This window comes from Oncorhynchus gorbuscha, linkage group LG05 (genome assembly GCF_021184085.1).
Source record: "Oncorhynchus gorbuscha isolate QuinsamMale2020 ecotype Even-year linkage group LG05, OgorEven_v1.0, whole genome shotgun sequence".
NCBI classification, from domain to species: domain Eukaryota; kingdom Metazoa; phylum Chordata; class Actinopteri; order Salmoniformes; family Salmonidae; genus Oncorhynchus; species Oncorhynchus gorbuscha.
This window is the reverse complement of record NC_060177.1, coordinates 87290424-87312063: the sequence shown is the minus strand read 5'-3', so window position 1 is coordinate 87312063 and position 21640 is coordinate 87290424. Positions and strand designations below refer to the sequence as shown.

General features: G+C 44.9%; 2 protein-coding genes across 3 annotated transcripts; both read left to right on the top strand.

Moving 5' to 3' along the window:
* The first annotated feature begins 1746 nt into the window (after positions 1 to 1746).
* LOC124036625 (perforin-1-like) lies at positions 1747 to 7143 on the top strand. The gene is made up of 3 exons (XM_046351438.1): positions 1747 to 1901; positions 3374 to 3574; positions 5390 to 7143. The coding sequence occupies exons 2-3, from the start codon at positions 3416 to 3418 to the stop codon at positions 5648 to 5650; spliced, it is 420 nt and encodes a 139-aa protein (XP_046207394.1). The 5' UTR covers positions 1747 to 1901; positions 3374 to 3415; the 3' UTR covers positions 5651 to 7143.
* Positions 7144 to 17765: 10622 nt separating this feature from the next.
* On the top strand, positions 17766 to 19355 carry LOC124035304 (perforin-1-like). 2 transcript variants are annotated; one of them, XM_046348767.1, is made up of 4 exons: positions 17766 to 17865; positions 18149 to 18307; positions 18731 to 18850; positions 19093 to 19355. In XM_046348767.1, exons 2-4 carry the CDS (start codon positions 18155 to 18157, stop codon positions 19234 to 19236), a joined length of 417 nt encoding a protein of 138 aa, XP_046204723.1. In that variant the 5' UTR covers positions 17766 to 17865; positions 18149 to 18154; the 3' UTR covers positions 19237 to 19355. The 2 variants fall into 2 exon arrangements, with proteins under 2 accessions (XP_046204723.1, XP_046204722.1); XM_046348766.1 differs by having other exon boundaries at positions 17809 to 17865; positions 18145 to 18307.
* Positions 19356 to 21640: the final 2285 nt, after the last annotated feature.

Below are 21640 nucleotides of genomic sequence, written 5' to 3'. Positions count from 1 at the left end.
GTTGTTATCAAGAAAACGTCACAATAAGGTGCAGAGCGTTTGATTTTCCTGCCCGAGGGGGGCAAGGAGACCCCCAGCTCCGCTACAAGCTTTGACAACTGAGCGGCGTTTTTCAATGGAATGTTAAATATGAACTATTTGGTTGTAATATCATCACCTCTTGAAGAGAATAGTCAGAACAACACATTTCAGATTGTTCCATGCAAAACATTTAGGTCTATCATCAGAGTTGTACAGCGAGTCACTGGATGCCATTCATGTTCTGTAAACATCGATTGATCATATCATTTCAGATATGTGAAGGTAGCCTCACGATACCTCTCAATATTGGCCACCATTTATTTGATATTTGAGTGATACACTGAACAAAAATATAAACGCAACTCGCAACAATTTCAAAGATTTTACTGAGTTACAGTTCATATAATGAAAATCAGTCAATTGAAATAAATTCATTAGGTCCTAATCTATGGATTTCACATGACTGGGAATACAGATATGCATCTGTTGGTCACAGATACTTTAAAAAAGTTAGGGGGGTGGATCAGAAAACCAGTCAGTATCTGGTGTGACCACCATTTGCCTCATGCAGCACATCTCCTTCACATAGAGTTGATCAGGCTGTTGATTGTGGCCTGTGGAATGTTGTCCCACTCCTCTTCAATAGCTGTTCAAAGTTGCTGGATATTGGCGGGAACTGGAACACTCTGTTGTACACGTCGATGCAGAGCATCCCAAACAGGCTCAATGGGTGCCATGTCTGGTGAGTATGTAGGCCATGGAAGAACTGGGACATTTTCAGCTTCCAGGAATTGTATACTTAAGCAATAAGGCACGGAGGGGTGTGGTATATGGCCAATATACAACGGCTAAGGGCTGGTCTTATGCAGGACATGGGGCCGTGCATTATCATTCTGAAACATGAGGTGATGGCGGCGGATGAATGGCACGACAATGGGCCACAGGATCTATCTCATCACGGTGTCTCTGTGCATTCAAATCAAATCAAGCTTTATTTATACACCACTTTACAGACACGGAATGCAAAGCATTGTGATTCACAGGAAAAAACAACAACAATGAAAATAACATCTGAAATATTTACTACTTACCACAAACATAAGAGGATAAACAAAAATAATAACAAAAACTGAATGACTATAAAGCATTTCTTCCAGCAGACAAGCGAGCTCGATAGCTAAAGATACAGTATCTTAGTTAGATAGTGTAATTAGGTTGTGAAGACTTGGTCGATATTAGCTACAGGTTTATAATTTTTGGTCAGATTAACCCAGCTGTTGGAGGAAAGCCTTTTCTCTCAGGCATACCGTAACCTACCTTTCATTATGTAATGAAACCATTTCTACCTCTGTTAACCATGACAACAACGTTGGCCCCTGTTGTCACCCACCTGTTGGAGGAAAGCCTTTTCTCTCAGGCATACCGTAACCTACCTTTCATTATGTAATGAAACCATTTCTACCTCTGTTAACCATGACAACAACGTTGGCCCCTGTTGTCACCCACCTGTTGGAGGAAAGCCTTTTCTCACAGTCATTATGTAATGAGACCATCTCTGTTAACCCAGGCTTCATCCCAAATTTCACCATATTCCCTATATAGTGCTCTATTTTTGGCCAGGGCCCATAGTGCTGTATAGAGAATAGGGTCCTTTCTGGGACGCAACATAGGATTTCAGTTCAAACCCCTGTTTGCCACGTAGTATAGGGCGTTGCCATCTCATAGCCAGCACCGTGGAGACTCATTGGCTGAGACGATGCTTGAGAACTGACCATATGTATGTTGCTATCACCTTTAGAGTGGAGGGGGCTGAAGGGACTGTACAGTATGTTATATTTACAGGGGTAGAATGCACAACATTCAGACGCTACAAGGCTGAGGTAAAGGACAGCCAATCCATATTTCTATCTCTCACTCTCTCTGTTGTCATTTCTTTGTCTCTATTTGGTTTGTTTCTCTCAGAAGTATCTTGGCTTCTCCCTCTATCTGTAGTTTTCTTCGTCTGTACTGGGTTTGTTTCTCTCAGAAGTATCTTGACTTCTCCCTCTATCTGTAGTTTTCTTCGTCTGTACTGGGTTTGTTTCTCTCAGATGTATCTTGGCTTCTCCCTCTATCTGTAGTTTTCTTCGTCTGTACTGGGTTTGTTTTTCTCAGAAGTATCTTGGCTTCTCCCTCTATCTGTAGTTTTCTTCGTCTCTACTGGGTTTGTTTCTCTCAGAAGTATCTTGGCTTCTCCCTCTATCTGTAGTTTTCTTTGTCTCTACTGGGTTTGTTTCTCTCAGAAGGATCTTGACTTCTCCCTCTCTCTGTAGTTTTCTTCGTCTGTACTGGGTTTGTTTCTCTCAGAAGTATCTTGACTTCTCCCTCTATCTGTAGTTTTCTTCGTCTGTACTGGGTTTGTTTTTCTCAGAAGTATCTTGGCTTCTCCCTCTCTCGTTCTCTCTGTATGTGGCATGTGTATTTTCTTCTTCTCTCTCCTAGTGGTTATCCCTAAACTGAACGAGACCTTGAAATGGATGTACATTGTTATTGTTATTGTTATGTGTGTATGTTTACGGTTTGAAGACAGTTTCTGCTCTGTGACAAGGTCATACACCCTCTTTAACCTCTACGGACCCCCCCCCCGCGCGCGGGAAGGTTAGACAAGTCACAGACATAATTTAAGCTTAAAGTATTGTTAATCTAACTGCACTCTCCAATTTACAGTAGCTATTACAGTGAAACTTTACCATGTTATTGTTTGAGTGCACAAGAACAGAAAACTTTTAGCACGGCACCTGGTTTGATACATTAATCTCTGAAGTTAAATAATGTACTTACATTCAGTAATCTGGCTCTGATTTGTCATCCTGAGGGTCCCAGAGATAAAATGTAGCATGGTTTTGTTTGATAAAATCAATTTTTATATTCAAATGTAGGAACTGGGTTCTACAGTTTTTTTTTCGATGTATTATCTTTTACCACATCTAATGTGTTATTTTCTCCTGAATTCATTCCACAAACTTCAAAATGTTTCCTTTCAAATGGTATCAAGAATATGCATATCCTTGCTTCAGGTCCAGAGCTACAGGCAGTTAGATTTGGGTATGTCATTTTAGGCAAAATGAAAAAAAAGGGTCCAATCCTGTTCCCTCTCTCCCTCTCTCCCTCTCTCCCTCTCTCCCCCTCCCCCTCTCTCCCTCTCCCTCTCCCTCTCCCTCTCCCTCTCCCTCTCCCTCTCCCTCTCCCTCTCCCTCTCCCCTCTCTCCCCCTCCCCCTCTCCCCCTCTCCCTCTCCCTCTCCCCTCTCCCCTCTCCCTCTCCCTCTCCCTCTCCCTCTCCCTCCCCTCCCTCCCTCCCTCCCTCCCTCCCAGTTGTCTTCCCTCCACAGATCAAGCCCTATCTGACTGAGAGGCATGTCCTCCTCCTCTCTTCTGTGGTGCCTGCTGGTGGTGTGTGTTCTGGCTGTGGTCCAGATCTATGCAGCAGAGGAACGTAAGGTCCTCAAGGTGTTCAACCTCAGAGCCAGCGACCTGAACAGTGGCTTGTTCCAGACCCCTGATGGCTACGTCAAGGTAACTCTCTCCTCACCTGAGTCACCTGTCCACCATGATAGCTGATGTGGTGCAAAATAGCCAGGTGCTAGTGCTATACATTAGTAGATTAGATGAGGTGAGTCACCCTTCCCCCTTTATACCATGAACATCTGGGAGGGGGGCGCTTATACATCTAATCTAATGATGATAGTGACGATAATGAAAATAATTGTAATAATGATGATGATAATGATAAGTATCATGATAAATCAAATCAATTCAAATTGTATTGGTCACATACACATGGTTATCAGATGTTATTGGTCACATACACATGGTTATCAGATGTTATTGGTCACATACACATGGTTATCAGATGTTATTGGTCACATACACATGGTTATCAGATGTTATTGGTCACATACACATGGTTATCAGATGTTATTGGTCACATACACATGGTTATCAGATGTTATTGGTCACATACACATGGTTATCAGATTTTAATGCGAGTGTAGCGAAATGCTTGTGCTTCTAGTTCCGACCGTGCAGTAATAACTAACAAGTAATCTAACAATTGCACAACTGCCTTATACACAAGTGTAAAGGAATTAATAAGAATATGTACATTTAAATATATGGAAGAGCGATGGTCGTGCAGTATAGGCAAGATGCAGTAGATGGTATAGAGTACAGTTTATACATATGAGTAATGTAGGGTATGTAAACATTATATAAAGTGCCATTGTTGACTACTGATACATGTATTACATCCAATTATTAATTATTAAAGTGGCTGGAGTTGAGTCAGTATGTTGGAAGCAGCCACTCAATGTTAGTGGTGGCTGTTTAACAGTCTGATGGCCTTGAGGTAGAAGCTGTTTTTCAGTCTCTCGGTCCCAGCTTTAATGCACCTGTACTGACCTCACCTTCTGGATGACAGCAGGGTGAACAGGCAGTGGCTCAGGTGGTTGATGTCCTTGACTGTCTTTTTGTCCTTCCTGTGACATCGGGTGGTGTAGGTGTCCTGGAGGGCAGGTAGTTTGCTCCCGGTGATGCGTTGTGCAGACCTCACTGCCCTCTGGAGAGCCTTACGGTTGTGGGAGGAGCAGTTGCCGTACCAGGCGGTGATACAGCCCGACAGGATGCTCTCGATTGTGCATCTGTAAAAGTTTGTGAGTGTTTTCGGTGACAAGCCACATTTCTTCAGCCTCCTGAGGTTGAAGAGGCACTGTTGTGGCTTCTTCACCACGCTGTCTGTATGGGTGAAACATTTCAGTTTGTCCGTGATGTGTACGCCGAGGAACTTAAAACTTTCCACCTTCTCCACTACTGTCCTGTCGATGTGGATAGGGGGTGCTCCCTTTGCTGTTTCCTGAAGTCCACGATCATCTCCTTGGTATTGTGGATGTTGAGTGTGAGGTTATTTTCCTGACATCACACTCCGAGGGCCCTCACCTCCTCCCTGTAGGCCGTCTCATCATTGTTGGTAATCGAGCCTACCACTGTTGTGTTGTCTGCAAACTTGATGATTGAGTTGGAGGCGTGTATGGCCACGCAGTCGTGGGTGAACAGGGAGTACAGGAGAGGGCTCAGAACGCACCCTTGTGGGGCCCCAGTGTTGAGGATCAGCAGGGTGGAGATGTTGTTTCCTACCTTCACCACCTTGGGGCGGCCTGTCAGAAAGCCCAGTTGCACAGGGCGGGATCGAGACCCAGGGTCTCCAGCTTAATGACGAGTTTGTAGGGTACTATGGTGTTAAATATTATTATTATCATTATTATCAGTATCATTATTCTCCTCATCATCATCATCATTATTGTCATTATCATCACAAGTCTCATTATGATTTAGGTGTTTTTGGGCTCCGGCTACGGCGGGAAGACAGAGGTAAAGAACAACAACCATGACCCCTGGTGGAAGGAGGACTTCAACTTCTTCAACGTCCGTGAGAACGACCCGCTGAGGCTGGAGGTGTATGACTCCGACGTGCTCTTCGACGACCTGCTGGGGACCTGTGAGCGCTCCATCAAGAATGGAACTTGGCAACATCAATGTTTCCTGAAGAAGGGAGGGAGCCTGTACTACTCCTACACCCTAGAGCCTCTACAGTAGACCCTGTACTACTCCTACACCCTAGAGTCCCTACAGTAAACCCTGTACTACTCCTATACCCAAGCGCCCCTACAGTAGACCCTGTACTACTCCTACACCCTAGAGTCCCTACAGTAGACCCTGTACTACTCCTACACCCTAGAGTCCCTACAGTAGACCCTGTACTACTCCTACACCCTAGAGCCTCTACAGTAGACCCTGTACTACTCCTACACCCTAGAGCCTCTACAGTTGACTCCATACTACTCCTACATTCTAGAGCCTCTACAGTAGACCCTGTACTACTCCTACACCCTAGACCATAGAGCCCAGTAGACCGTGTACTACCCCTACACCCTAAAAGCCTACAGTAAACCCTGTACTACCCCTACACCCTAAAAGCCTACAGTACACACTAGAGCTCATTAGACCCCTTCCACATAGTTAAAACAGCATTTACTACTGATAGTCCTATATCCAGTAGAAGCCTCTTGTTATCTACAGCAACGTCTGGTCCCATGGTCTCTCTCCTCTTATCTATATTTACAACAACGTCCCATTTCGGACCCCTCATCTGTTACATGGATTTCTAATTCTCCTCAAACTGAGCTGGAAAACCGTCCTCCCCCTGACCTCATCCTCAGGCTCATCATAACAGACTAGATTCTAGAACATTGAGCAGTACAAAACTCCACCTCCACCTTACAGTTAGTGTATTGTAATTCGTGTCTGATGTCTCTCTCTCAGTCTCCCACTTTGTGTATTTAACTGATTTGGGTATAAATCGGATCTCAGGGGATCAGGGACCATGCATGACAAACAGTACACCAGATTTAAGACTGTCCATGCACCAGATTTAAGACTGTCCATGCACCAGATTTAAGACTGTCCATGCACCAGATTTAATACTGTCCATGCACCAAATTTAAGACTGTCCATGCACCAGATTTAAGACTGTCCATGCACCAAATTTAAGACTGTCCATGCACCAGATTTAAGACGGTCCATGCACCAGATTTAAGACTGTCCATGCACCAGATTTAAGACTGACCATGCACCAGATTTAAGACTGTCCATGCACCAAATTTAATACTGTCCATGCACCAGATTTAAGACTGTCCATGCACCAGATTTAAGACTGTCCATGCACCAGATTTAAGACTGTCCATGCACCAGATTTAAGACGGTCCATGCACCAGATTTAAGACTGTCCATGCACCAGATTTAAGACTGTCCATGCACCAGATTTAAGATTGTCCATGCACCAGATTTAAGACTGTCCATGCACCCAATTTAGCAACATACAACTGCTTATTTCCAGTAAACGTCACCATAAAACATGGGTTCTGTGTCTGTTTATCTCGTGAACTGCAGTAAAGAAGTTGACCTCTTGTCACTATGATTGTACTGTCATGCTCCTTCTAGCTCTGTGTCTGATTGGCTCTGTCCAACTGTCACTTCCGTGCTCACTCAACCATGGCATCAATTAATAAAAGTAGATTCACTGCACATGGCTTTCAGTCTCTCTCATATTTTTTTTAGTTGTGTTGAAATGAGGCTCACTTACATGAAGGTCTGTTAGAAAAGGAACACAATTCTTAGAGAGTAACACAAATAAAAGGAAGTGATTTAAAGCTATATATGTGTGTTTTTACAGTTAGGACACAAATACCCGGGTCTTCCTGATTCACTGTTGGTTCTATTTTAGGGCAGTTGAAAAGTTTGAAAACAAAGAAAATATACAGCATGTCCCCTACAAAGAATGTTTATTTGGGGTTATGACAAAGTAAGAAAGCAGTAACAGTATAGAGCTAATTTAGGTATTTAATTAAGGAACCAGACCAGATGTACAGATACCAGACTATTCTTGTGCTGTTAGGAAACATGTTTTAAATAAATGAAACAATGTTGAACGAGGCGTACCAAACACATTTCAGGCCAGCTTGAACAAACACAGGTGTGGAAAAATGTGTTGCCGTGGGAATACGTCATGATGACACATGATACGTCACTCAGCTATTAGTCCCTGTTTGTGTTCCAAATGGCACCCTATTCCCTGTGTAGTGGACTACCCTCTCTATGGGCCCTGGTCAAAAGTAGTGCACTATATAGGGAATAGGGTGCATTTGAGGTGCAACCCTTGTAAAGAACTAGTAACCTCCCCTTTATGGACATATTGGACTGGCTGTGTCTGAAAACATTACTGGCTGTCGAAATCCTTGCTTCTTCCCTCCTTGTTTCCTCAATCCATCTCAAATCGCTTCGGAGGAGATGAGTGGATCCAACGTCCCTCCCTTGGTTGTCATCCTCCAATGAGCTTTGAGAGGAATTGATAAAAAACAGGGAAGCAAGGATTTGACAGCTAGCAATGTTTTCCTCACTCTTTGAAGGCTGTGAATCTTGCCTTCAAAGAGTTTATTCAAAAGCCTGGTCTTCATTTCATCACCATTAGAGGTTTATACTATTTGTAGGTGTTGCTGTTATTTGGCAACGCAGACTGTTATCTCATTGGTTGAGGCATCACTGAGAACAAGCCACTTGTGGAGTGTCATTGCATTTCTTTCCGGGGGAGAGAGGGTGTATGTTGAGGGTGTATTGTGGATACACGGGTGAGGTGTTTACAAACAGTGAGAGGGCATAGGAACAACCATCAGTGGTTGGTTTGCGAGACAGACAGACGGACGGACAGACAGACAGACACTCGTCTCCAGACTCTACAGAACACAGATATTATGACCATTCAGGAGTCATGTAACGAGAGTTTACTTTATAATGTATTATATTTGAAAATGAACATAATGTAAAGAACTCATTGGGCAAAAACTGGTTGAATCAACGTTGTTTCCACGTCATGTCCTGATATATCAAGTCTTTCCTCTCTTCTTCTGACTTTTTCTATCTTTTCATTTGTTCCTCTTCCCCCCCTCTCTCCCCCTCTCTCCCCCTCTCTCCCCTCTCTCTCTCTCTCACTCTCTCCCCCACTCTCTCTCTCTGCTTCCCACCCCCATCTCTGCCTCTCCCCCGTCTCCCCCTCTCTCCCCCACTCTCTCTCTCTGCTTCCCACCCCCATCTCTGCCTCTCCCCGTCTCCCCCCCCCCCCCACTCTCTCTCTGCTTCCCACCACCCATCTCTGCCTCTCTCCCGTCTCTCTCTCTCTGTGAAGATGGTTAGTGTTTTCAAGTTTATATTTTCTCCTTTCTTTCATCTCCCCCCTCTCTCTCTCTCTGCCTCTCTTCTCTCTTTCTTCCCCTTGCTCTCTCTGCCTCTCTTCTCTCTTTCTCCCCTCTCTCTCTCTCTGCCTCTCTTCATTCTTTCTTCCCCTCTCTCTGCCTCTCTTCTCTCTTTCTCCCCTCTCTCTCTCTGCCTCTCTTCTCTCTTTCTTCCCCTTGCTCTCTCTGCCTCTCGTCTCTCTTTCTCCCCCTCTCTCTCTCTGCCTCTCTTCTCTCTTTCTTCCGCTCTCTCTCTCTGCCTCTCTTCTCTCTTTCTTCCCCTTTCTCTCTCTGCCTCTCTTCTCTCTTTCTTCCCCTCTCTCTCTCTGCCTCTCTTCTCTCTCTCTCTGCCTCTCTTATCTCTTTCTCCCCTCTCTCTCTCTGCCTCTCTTCTCTCTTTCTTCCCCTTTCTCTCTCTGCCTCTCGTCTCTCTTTCTCCCTCTCTCTCTCTCTGCCTCTCTTCTCTCTTTCTTCCCCTCTCTCTCTCTGCCTCTCTTCTCTCTTTCTTCCCCTCTCTCTCTCTGCCTCTCTTCTCTCTTTCTCCCCCTCCCTCTTTTTCTCTCTGCCTCACTTCTCTCTTTCTACCCCTCCCGGTTTCTCTCTCGCACTCTCTCTCTGCCTCCCCCCCCTTCTCTCTCCTAATTATCTTCCCTCCACAGATCAAGCCCTATCTGACTGAGAGACATGTCCTCCTCCTCTCTCCCGTGGTGCCTGCTGGTGGTGTGTGTTCTGACTGTGGTCCAGATCTATGCAGCAGAAGAACCTATGGTCCTCAAGGTGTTCAACCTCCATGCCACTGACCTGCACAGCAGCCTGCTAGGGACCCCTGATGCCTACGTCGAGGTAACTCTCCTCACCTGAGTCACCTGTCCACCATGACAGTTGATGTGTGGTGATCTGTCTGGCGCCATATATCTGGGTGGTGGATAAGGTAGTATCCCAACCACTTACCATGTATAGCCCTTTGAGCATCTGGATTTTTTTTTTTATATAAATCTATCATTATTTTATTATTGTTATTAAAGGGATAGTTCCCCCAAATGCATTGATTGCTGGCTTACCTTGTCAATAGACTGCTTACAGGGCAAGGAAACAGTCAAGATAAAAATGGTTGTTGACCATGAAATATATTATGTGGTCTCTGGGTGACCCTCTGAGGTTAGGGGTCACCATGTTATTTAACCAGGTAGGCCAGTTGAGAACAAGTTCTCATTTACAACAGCCTGGCCAAGATAAAGCACTGCAGTGGGACACAAACGACACACATAGTTACACATGGAATAAACAAACGTACAGTCAATAGCACAATAGAAAAGTCTATATACTGTGTGTGCAAATGGCATAAGGAGGTAAGGCAATAAATAGGCCGTAGTAGCGAAGTAATTACAATTTAGCATATTAACACTGGAGTGATAGATGTGCAGAAGATGATGCAAGTAGAAATACTGGTGTGCAAAAGAGCAACAAAAAAGGATATAAAAACAATGTGGGGATGAGGTAGGTTGGATGGGTTATTTACAGATGGGCTATTTACAGATGGGCTATTTACAGATGGGAGGTGTACAGATGCAGCAATCGGTAAGTCTCCAACTTCAGCAATTTAAAAAAAAGCAGGACTTAGCTCCCTGATTCTCCTGAACCTTCGACTGGTGGCTGTAACTCATCTGAAAGCCAGTCCAAATGATAAATTAATCTATGGTTCTCTAAGTCATTTTGTGATTTTGGTGAACTATCCCTTTAAGGTGAAGGTGCAGCTTTGCGGGGAGGACAGAGGTGAAGAATGACCGATCCGACCCCTGGTGGAAGGAGGACTTCAGCTTCTTCAACGCCAATGAGAACAACCCTGTGAGGTTGGAGGTGTGAGACAGCAACTCTACGACCTGCTGGGGACCTATGATCGCTCCATCAAGAACGGAACTTGGCAGCATAGCTGCTTCCTGAAGAAGGGCGGGACACTGTACTACTCCTACACCCTAGATCCTCTATAGTAGACCCTATACTACTCCTACACCCTAGAGCCCCTACAGTTGACCCTGTACTACTCCTACACCATAGATCCTCTACAGTAGACCCTGTACTACTCCTACACCCTAGATACTCTACAGTAGACCCTGCACTACTCCTACACCCTAGAGTCCCTTCAGTAGACCCTGTACTACTCCTACACCCTAGAGCCTCTACAGTAGACCCTATACTACTCCTACACCCTATAGACTCTACAGTAGACCCTGTACTACTCCTACACCCTAGAGCCTCTACAGCAGACTCTGTACTACTCCTACACCCTAGACTCTCTACAGTAGACCCTGTACTATTCCTACACCCTAGAGCCTCTACAGTAGACCCTGTACTACTCCTACACCCTAGAGCCTCTACAGTAGACCCTGTACTACTCCTACACCCTAGAGCCTCTACAGTAGACCCTGTACTACTCCTACACCCTAGAGCCTCTACAGTAGACCCTGTACTACTCCTACACCCTAGAGCCTCTACAGTAGACCCTGTACTACTCCTACACACTCCGTTGTCCACAGAGCGGAATGGTGGGCTGTCAAGCTCCCGCCTAATACTTTCTTTCATTATTTGAATACTTTTTTGAATATTTGATGAGGGGTGTTGGCGTCAACCACAGTACCATAGACCATAGACCATAGTCTCTCAATGGAGAGTAAGATGCTAGCCTCATGAATATGCATAGTCCTCACTCTACTCTCATGGTCCTCCCTTTAGACATCAATAAAAGAACCGTATTTCAGTATAATAGTAGCAGATTTCGTCTGGTGAAGGAGAAGCGGACCAAAATGCAGCGTGGTATTTTAGAGACATGTTTAATGACTATGAAAAAATGACCAATACAAAAAACCACAAACGGAACGTGAAAACCTATACAGCCTATCTGCTGACAAGAAACATAGCGACAGGAACAATCACCTACGAAATACTCAAAGAATATGGCTGCCTAAATATGGTTCCCAATCAGAGACAACGATAATCACCTGACTCTGATTGAGAACCGCCTCAGGCAGCCATAGACTATGCTAGACACCCCCAAGACAAAACACACCACCATAAACCCATGTCACAATCTGGCCTGACCAAATAAATGAAGACAAACACAATATAATACGACCAGGGCGTGACAGAACCCCACCCCCATAAGGTGCGGACTCCCGGACGCACATCAAAACAATAGGGAGGGTCCGGGTGGGCGTCTGTCCATGGTGGCGGCTCCGGCGCCCACTCTATCATTGTGTGGACCCCACTCTATCATTGTCTAAGTCCTTCTTCCTCGCGTCCTAGGATAGTCCACCCTCGCCGCCAACCATGGCCTAGTAGTTCTCACCCAGAAACCCACTGGACTGAGGGGCAGCTCGGGACTGAGGCAGCTCGGGACTGAGGGGTAGCTCGGGACTGAGGGGAAGCTCGGGACTGAGGGGAAGCTCAGCACTGAGAGGAAGCCCAGCACTGAGAGGAATCCCAACACTGAGAGGAAGCTCAGCACTGACAGGAAGCTCAGGCAGGTAGTTGGATCTGGCAGATCCTGGCTGGCTGGCGGTTCTGGCAGATCCTGGCTGACTGGCAGATCTGGAAGAGTCTGGTTGACTGGCAGATCTGGAAGAGTCTGGTTGACTGGCAGATCTGGAAGAGTCTGGCTGATTGGCAGATCTGGAAGAGTCTGGTTGACTGGCAGATCTGGAAGAGTCTGGCTGATTGGCAGATCTGGAAGAGTCTGGCTGACTGGCAGATCTGGAAGAGTCTGGCTGACTGGCGAATCCTGGCAGACTGATGGATCTGGCTGCTCCATGCTGACTGGTGGCTCTGGCTGCTCCATGCTGACTGGCAGCTCTGGCTGCTCCATGCAGACTGACAGCTCTGGCGGCTTCTTGCAGACTGGCAGCTCTGGCTGCTCCATGCAGACTGGCAGCTCTGGCTGCTCCATGCAGACTGGCAGCTCTGGCAGCTCCTTGCAGACTGGCAGCTCCTTGCAGACTGACAGCTCTGGCTGCTCCATGCAGACTGGCAGCTCTGGCTGCTCTATGCAGACTGACAGCTCTGGCTGCTCCATGCAGACTGGCAGCTCTGGCTGCTCCATGCAGACTGACAGCTCAGGCTGCTCCATGCAGGCTGACAGCTCTGGCTGTTCCATGCAGGCTGGCAGCTCTGGCTGCGCTGAACAGGCAGGAGACTCCAGCAGCGCTGTAGAGGAGGAAGGCTCTGGCAGCGCTGAACAGGCGGGAGACTCCGGCAGCGCAGGAGAGGAGGAAGGCTCTGGCTGTGCTGAACAGGCGGGAGACTCTGGTAGCGCTTTAGAGGAGGAAGGCTCTGGCAGCGCTGAACAGGCGGTAGACTCCGGCAGCGCAGGAGAGGAGGAAGGCTCTGGCTGCGCTAAACAGGCGAGAAACTCCAGCAGCGCAGGAGAGGAGGAAGGCTCTGGCTGCGCTGAACAGGCGGGAGACTCTGGTAGCGCTGTAGAGGAGAAACGCTCCGGCAGCGCTGAACAGGCGGGAGACTCCGGCAGCGCAGGAGAGGAGGAAGGCTCCGGCAGCGCTGGAGAGGCGAGGCGCACTGTAGGTCTGATGCGTGGTGCTGGCACTGGTGGCACTGGGCCGAGGACACGCACAGGAAGCCTGGTGCGGGGAGCTGCCACCGGAGGGCTGGTGTGTGAAGGTAGCACAGGATGGGCTAGACTGTGAAGGCGTACCTGAGATCTTGAGAGCAGTGCTGGCACAGGACATGTAAGGCTAGGAAGGTGCACAGGAGGCCTGGTGCGTGAGACTGGCACCATCTTAACCAGCCGACTAACACGCACCTCAGGACAAGTATGGAGCGCTAACCCAGGTGCCATCAAATCTCCGACACGCTCAGTCGGGCGAATATCATGCTTAAAGCACCAACACAGCAACTCCCTCATTACTCTCTCCTCCAATTTCCCCATTTACTCCTTCACAGTCTGGTTCTGGTTCTGGTTCTGGTTCTGGCTCCTCATGATAAACAGGGAGAGTTGGCTCAGGTCTGACTCCTGACTCTGCCACACTCTCCCTGAGCCCTCCCCTAAGAAATTTTTGGGGCTGACTCTCGGGCTTCCTTCCACGCCGCCGTGCTTGCTTCGCCAACCTCATTCTCTCGTATCTCGTAACCCTCTGCACACTGCTCCATTGAATCCCAGGTGGGCTCCGGCACTCTCCCTGGGTTGACCGCCCACCTGTCTATCTCCTCCCAAGTTGTGTAGTCCAGATACTGTTGCTCCTGCTGCCGCTGTTGCTTTTCCTCATACCAGCGCCTCTCAGCTCTCCCCGCCTCCAGTTCTTCTTTGGGGCGGCGATATTCTCCAGGCTGAGCCCAGGGTCCTTCTCCGTTTAGGATTTCCTCCATAGTCCAGAAATCCTTATTATGTTTCTCCTGCTGTTGCTGTTGCCTGTTACCACGCCGCTTGGTCCCGTTGTGGTGGGTGATTCTGTAACGGCTTTCGTCTGGTGAAGGAGAAGCGGACCAAAATGCAGCGTGGTATTTTAGAGACTTGTTTAATGACTATGAAAAAATGACCAATACAAAAAACGAGAAACGGAACGTGAAAACCTATACAGCCTATCTGCTGACAAGAAACATAGCGACAGGAACAATCACCTACGAAATACTCAAAGAATATGGCTGCCTAAATATGGTTCCCAATCAGAGACAACGATAATAACCTGACTCTGATTGAGAACCGCCTCAGGCAGCCATAGACTATGCTAGACACCCCCAAGACAAAACACACCACCATAAACCCATGTCACACCCTGGCCTGACCAAATAAATGAAGACAAACACAATATAATACGACCAGGGCGTGACAATAATGGTCTCAGTTTAGACATCAATAAAACAACTGTATTTCAGCATAATGGTCTCAGTTTAGACATCAATAAAACAACTGTATTTCAGTATAATGGTCTCAGTTTAGACATCAATAAAACAACTGTATTTCAGTATAATGGTCTCAGTTTAGACATCAATAAAACAACTGTATTTCAGCATAATGGTCTCAGTTTAGACATTAATAAAACAACTGTATTTCGGCATAATGGTCACAGTTTAGACATTAATAAAACAACTGTATTTCGGCATAATGGTTACAGTTTAGACATTAATAAAACACCTGTATTTCAGTATGATGGTCACAGCTTAGACATCAATAAAACAACTGTATTTCAGAATAATGGTCACAGTTTGGTTCTTTCCTTTATCACCATGAAGTGTTAAGGGTTCCTCCTAATATTTGTCTGTGATAAAAGTGCATTTGTTCCTTTATTGCTGTAATGTATGTTACAAGTTGGTAAAATATACAGTTTTTACTTTATATTTGTATATTAGCAGGAATTGGATAGCCTAAACTAATGGAAATATAGTTGTTATATATATATATTGGTAGGAATTGGTTTGACTAAAAATGATTATACATAGTTTTGACTAAAAGGGAGTAGGAATATGTATATGTATATACTGTACTCTATATCATCTACTGCATCTTTATGTAATACATGTATCACTAGCCACTTTAAACTATGCCACTTTGTTTACATACTCATCTCATATGTATATACTGTACTCGATACCATCTACTGCATCTTGCCTATGCTGCTCTGTACCATCACTCATTCATATATCTTTATGTACATATTCTTTATCCCTTTACACTTGTGTGTATAAGGTAGGACTTTTGGAATGGTTAGTTAGATTACTCGTTGGTTATTACTGCATTGTCGGAATTAGAAGCACAAGCATTTCGCTACACTCGCTTTAACATCTGCTAACCATGTGTATGTGACAAATAAATTTGATTTGATTTGATTTGATTTTGAATTGGTTTGCCTACATTTACATTTTTTTGCCTACATGAGAGGAGACATTTGAAGGTAATTCCAGACTGTTCCTGACTGTGGTTGGTAATAGGACGGGTTGAGTATAGAGGTGAAGTGACAGACCAGTGGTTGAGTAGACTTGTGTCGGTTGGGAAAAGTAAGTTGGGTAAATAGACTGAATTGTATGTGTGTATTATGGGTTCATTCAGAAGATGCTGATTCAGCTGGGGGAAAAATACAACTTACTCACCCACACGTAAACATACGTAAGAGGAGTTAAAGGTATTCATATGAACTGTTTAGTGGTCCCTTTGAGGATCATTTGATAAAGGTAAGGTTAAAGCACTTTATGTCTGTTTAAAGGGTCTGGGAAACAACTTCTCAGACAAATATCATCACCACGTTAATCATCAACTTCGCAAATTATTAAATCAAGCTAGGAAAAAAACACAAGGAGCAGATAAACTATTAAACAGCCTCAACCCCCACCACAGCCTCAATCCCAACCACAGCCTCAAAAAGCCTCAACCCCCACCAAGTAGCAGATAAAGCTGACCCCTTCCTCAGCTCCCCCACCACAGCCTCAACCCCCACCACAGCCTCAATCCCAACCACAGCCTCAACTCCCACCACAGCCTCAACCCCCACCATACACTAAACCCCCACCACAGCCTCAACCCCCACCACAGCCTCAACTCCCACCACAGCTGCAACCCCCACCACAGCCTCAACTCCCACCACAGTCTCAACCCCCACCATACACTAAACCCCCACCACAGCCTCAACCCCCACCACAGCCTCAACTCCCACCACAGCCGCAACCACAGCCTCAACTCCCACCACAGCCTCAACTCCCACCACAGCCTCAACCCCCACCACAGCCTCAACTCCCACCACAGCGGCCCCCACCACCCCCCCCACCACAGCCTTAACCCCCACCACAGCCTCAACCCCACCACAGCCTCAACTCCCACCACAGCGGCAACCCCACCACAGCCTTAACCCCACCACAGAACACAGCGGCACAGCCTTAACCCCCACCACAGACCACAGCCTTAACCCCCACCACAGCCTCAACCCCAAGATCTAAGATCCTGTAGTACAGACAGACAGACAGACAGACAGACAGACAGACAGACAGACAGACAGACAGACAGACAGACAGACAGACAGACAGACAGACAGACAGACAGACAGACAGACAGACAGACAGACAGACAGACAGACAGACAGACAGACAGACAGACAGACAGACAGACAGACAGACAGACAGACAGACAGACAGACAGACGTTTGTGTGTGGCGCCACAGAGAGAAGAGACAGAAGTATGTTCTGTAGTCAGTGTATATTGTCACTGTGGGAGTGGCTCATATTATAATACCTTAATTAGCTCTGTAGTCTTCTGTACGTCTTTAATACAAAAAGTTTATTAATCAGATCTTGGAATATTAACCATAACTGGATTCACTGCATTCAAAGTGATTGAGGATAAAACCAAGAGGTTTTACAACTCATCCGGTTGATAGGGCCCTGGGATAAAGCTTCTATTGAAGCCAGAGACAGTGTTTGTATGTGGCGCCACAAAGTGAGTGATATAACTGTAGTGTGTAAAGGCTTTGTCCCCCATTACACCCTATTCACTCTATAGTGAACTACTTTTGACCAGTAGTGCTCTATATAGGGAATAGGGTGCCATTTGGGACTCAAACATTATCACTGTAGGAGTGGTCCTTATAATACCACTCCTACTGAAGCAGGTGGCTGTGTGGCGCCTGTTGTCTCCTCCAGATAGTGATCAATGGTATTACTGATGAATTACAGATTCTATGCAGTACTATTTACCATGTCCACCCTTAGCAATGTCCTCTCCCTCACCTAACTGTTGATTCACTGGGCTGGCCTTTTGACATTATCTGGAATACAATTTGTTCAATCAGCATTTCAAATAGTATCAGAATTTGTTGTTACACCTTATAAGCTTCCATATGTCTCTTGGTAATATAGGGTGTGTTCTCAATGGTTATGTCATCACTAAGTAGTCCTACATACCATCTGTGGGTCATCATACAAACCTGGGTGTGGGGGGGGGGGGCTGAGATCTTTATAAACAGCTAGATGGCACAGTAAGGACCATCAGCAGTTGGGTGACTAGAGAAGACAGACGTCCAGCTCAAGAATATCCAGGTAAGACATGATCTGTTGTTCTGGTGCTGTTCTACTACCTCTCTCTCTCTCTCTCTCCTTCATTGATCTCTTAATTCTGAAAATATGTCCTGATCTTTCAACTACGTTTGAATGTCTGTAGTGTTATTTTTAAGTTCTTATGGACATAAGACTATATCTTCCCCTCCTCTCCTCTCCTCTTCTCTCTCCTCCTCTCCTCGTCTCTCTCCTCCTCTCCTCTTCTCTCTCCTCCTCTCCTCGTCTCTCTCCTCCTCTCCTCGTCTCTCCCCTCTCTCCCAGACAGTGTACCATGGCCTCTCTCTCTCTGTCCCTGGGACTGCTGGTGCTTTGCACCCTGGCTCTTGTACACTGTGACCTGGATGACAGCCATGTCAGAGTGTGGGGCCTTAGTGCCTCCAACCTGAAAGGGGACCTCCTCTCCCAGCCAGACCCCTACGTCAAGGTGAATTCATTAATTTATTTCTTCCTTATTTAACCCGAACAGTCAGTTAACATTCTTATTTACAACAACAAACTGCCAGGTGTGGAGATAAAACGGAAGTACAGTGATGTTACAGACAGGACAGACATCATAACACAGAAGGACAGAGACACAGCAATAATCAATCAGTAAACAGACAGTCAGCTGTCATTTGTTTGGATATTAAGTAGCCTACAGTGACATGTGACCATGAAAATGTCAGTGATTGGCTTGTTACTTGTAAGGTCAGGCAACAGGGAGTACAGGAAGGGGATGAACACTCCTGAGGTGCCCCTGTGTTTAGGATCACTGTGGAGGATGTGTTGTTACCTACCCTTACCATTAAAGATCATTCAGTATTAGAAGCACAATAACAATAAAAAACAACAACATTCTCTTCTTTAGGTGTGGTGCGGCCCAGCGTTCGGTGGCATGACCAGCATTTTAACGAACCAGGCCAACCCCACCTGGCCCGGTGAGTTCAACTTCCTAGACATCATCCGCAAGTCTGTCCTGAAGCTGGAGGTGAGTTTCCCCCCTTACTAAGCATAGCACTTTGAGCACTGGAAAATCACTATGTAAATCCCATCAATTATTATTATTGTGATGATAATGATGAAGAGGGACAGGAAGAGTAAGAGATGGAGGAGGAGGAAGAGGAAGAGGAGGATGATGATGATTATGATTATTACGAATTTGATAGTTATGATTATTATTAATTATTACTATTGTGTTTGTTATTATTATAATAATGTAATTATTATTAGGTGTGGGATCAGGACGCCGGGCCAGATAACCGCCTGGGAACCTGCACCACCACCGTCTACCCAGGAACACACACTGAGACCTGCCACCTGAAGAAAGGCACCGTCTACTACACCTACAGCTACAAGAAGGAACAGGAGCAATAGAATGATGATTAGATTGTAACCTATGACCTTTGTGACCTCGTGTCTGATTGGTTCTCTCACCCTGTCACCCATATATTCTCTTCCTTACAGCATCAATAAAACAAAGTGCTTTACGGCAAGATGTTCTCAGTCTGACTTTATCATGTTTCTGTATTGTTTTATGCTTCTCAGCATGTCTTAGATTGGTCCATAGAATATTAAAAGTGAAAAAATCTATATTTCTACTAATTTGAGATTTTATCTCAAATATTTTTACCATTTGACATTTACCTTTTACAGTAGACCATTATTGTGCTTAAACCTGAGTTTAATATAACTTCCTGTTATTAATATAACTTCCTGTTATTAATATAACATTGTTATTAATATAATTTTCTGTTATTCTAAGGTTTGGACTACGTTCATAATCAGCAGATCAGATAAATACAACACTGTTGAACGTATGTTACACAAAACACTATACAGTTTAGAGACATTACTGAGAACCCTATACAGTTTGGTTAAGAGACATTACTGAGAACCCTTTACAGTTTGGTTTAGAGACATTACTGAGAACCCTATACAGTTTGGTTTAGAGACATTACTGAGAACCCTATACAGTTTAGAGACATTACTGAGAACCCTTTACAGTTTGGTTAAGAGACATTACTGAGAACCCTTTACAGTTTGGTTTAGAGACATTACTGAGAACCCTTTACAGTTTGGTTTAGAGACATTACTGAGAACCCTTTACAGTTTGGTTAAGAGACATTACTGAGAACCCTTTACAGTTTGGTTTAGAGACATTACTGAGAACCCTATACAGTTTGGTTTAGAGACATTACTGAGAACCCTATACAGTTTGGTTTAGAGACATTACTGAGAACCCTATACAGTTTGGTTTAGAGACATTACTGAGAACCCTTTACAGTTTGGTTTAGAGACATTACTGAGAACCCTATACAGTTTGGTTTAGAGACATTACTGAGAACCCTTTACAGTTTGGTTTAGAGACATTACAGAACCCTTTTGGTTTAGAGACATTACTGAGAACCCTTTACAGTTTGGTTTAGAGACATTACTGAGAACCCTTTACAGTTTGGTTTAGAGACATTACTGAGAACCCTATACAGTTTGGTTTAGAGACATTACTGAGAACCCTTTTTTTGGTTTAGAGACATTACTGAGAACCCTATACAGTTTGGTTTAGAGACATTACTGAGAACCCTTTACAGTTTGGTTTAGAGACATTACTGAGAACCCTATACAGTTTGGTTTAGAGACAACCCTTACTTTGAGAACCCTTTAGAACCAGTTTGGTTTAGAGACATTACTGAGAACCCTATACAGTTTGGTTTAGAGACATTACTGAGAACCCTTTACAGTTTGGTTTAGAGACATTACTGAGAACCCTATACAGTTTGGTTTAGAGACATTACTGAGAACCCTTTACAGTTTGGTTTAGAGACATTACTGAGAACCCTATACAGTTTGGTTTAGAGACATTACTGAGAACCCTATACAGTTTGGTTAAGAGACATTACTGAGAACCCTTTACAGTTTGGTTTAGAGACATTACTGAGAACCCTATACAGTTTGGTTTAGAGACATTACTGAGAACCCTATACAGTTTGGTTTAGAGACATTACTGAGAACCCTTTACAGTTTGGTTTAGAGACATTACTGAGAACCCTATACAGTTTGGTTTAGAGACATTACTGAGAACCCTTTACAGTTTGGTTTAGAGACATTACTGAGAACCCTATACAGTTTGGTTTAGAGACATTACTGAGAACCCTATACAGTTTGGTTTAGAGACATTACTGAGAACCCTTTACAGTTTGGTTTAGAGACATTACTGAGAACCCTATACAGTTTGGTTTAGAGACATTAGAGACATTACTGAGAACCCTATACAGTTTGGTTTAGAGACATTACTGAGAACCCTATACAGTTTGGTTAAGAGACATTACTGAGAACCCTTTACAGTTTGGTTAAGAGAGACATTACTGAGAACCCTTTACAGTTTGGTTTAGAGACATTACTGAGAACCCTTTACAGTTTGGTTTAGAGACATTACTGAGAACCCTACTAACCAGTTTGGTTTAGAGAGAACATTACTTTGAGAACCCTTTACAGTTTGGTTAAGAGACAGAACCCTATACAGTTTGGTTTAGAGACTGAGAACCCTTTTTGGTTTACAGTTTGGTTAACAGTTTGGTTTAGAGACATTACTGAGAACCCTATACAGTTTGGTTTTACTGAGAACCCTATACAGTTTGGTTTAGAGACATTACTGAGAACCCTATACAGTTTGGTTTAGAGACATTACTGAGAACCCTATACAGTTTGGTTTAGAGACATTACTGAGAACCCTATACAGTTTGGTTTAGAGACATTACTGAGAACCCTATACAGTTTGGTT

Excerpts from the sequence above, each read along its gene's own strand:
- LOC124036625 (XM_046351438.1), top strand. The coding sequence starts at position 3,416 with ATGTCCTCCTCCTCTCTTCTGTGGTGCCTGCTGGTGGTGTGTGTTCTG. Across the intron at positions 3,575-5,389 it reads CCCCTGATGGCTACGTCAAG|GTGTTTTTGGGCTCCGGCTA; the intron begins GTAACTCTCTCC and ends ATTATGATTTAG.
- LOC124035304 (XM_046348767.1), top strand. The coding sequence starts at position 18,155 with ATGGCCTCTCTCTCTCTGTCCCTGGGACTGCTGGTGCTTTGCACCCTG. Across the intron at positions 18,308-18,730 it reads AGCCAGACCCCTACGTCAAG|GTGTGGTGCGGCCCAGCGTT; the intron begins GTGAATTCATTA and ends TCTCTTCTTTAG. Across the intron at positions 18,851-19,092 it reads AGTCTGTCCTGAAGCTGGAG|GTGTGGGATCAGGACGCCGG; the intron begins GTGAGTTTCCCC and ends AATTATTATTAG.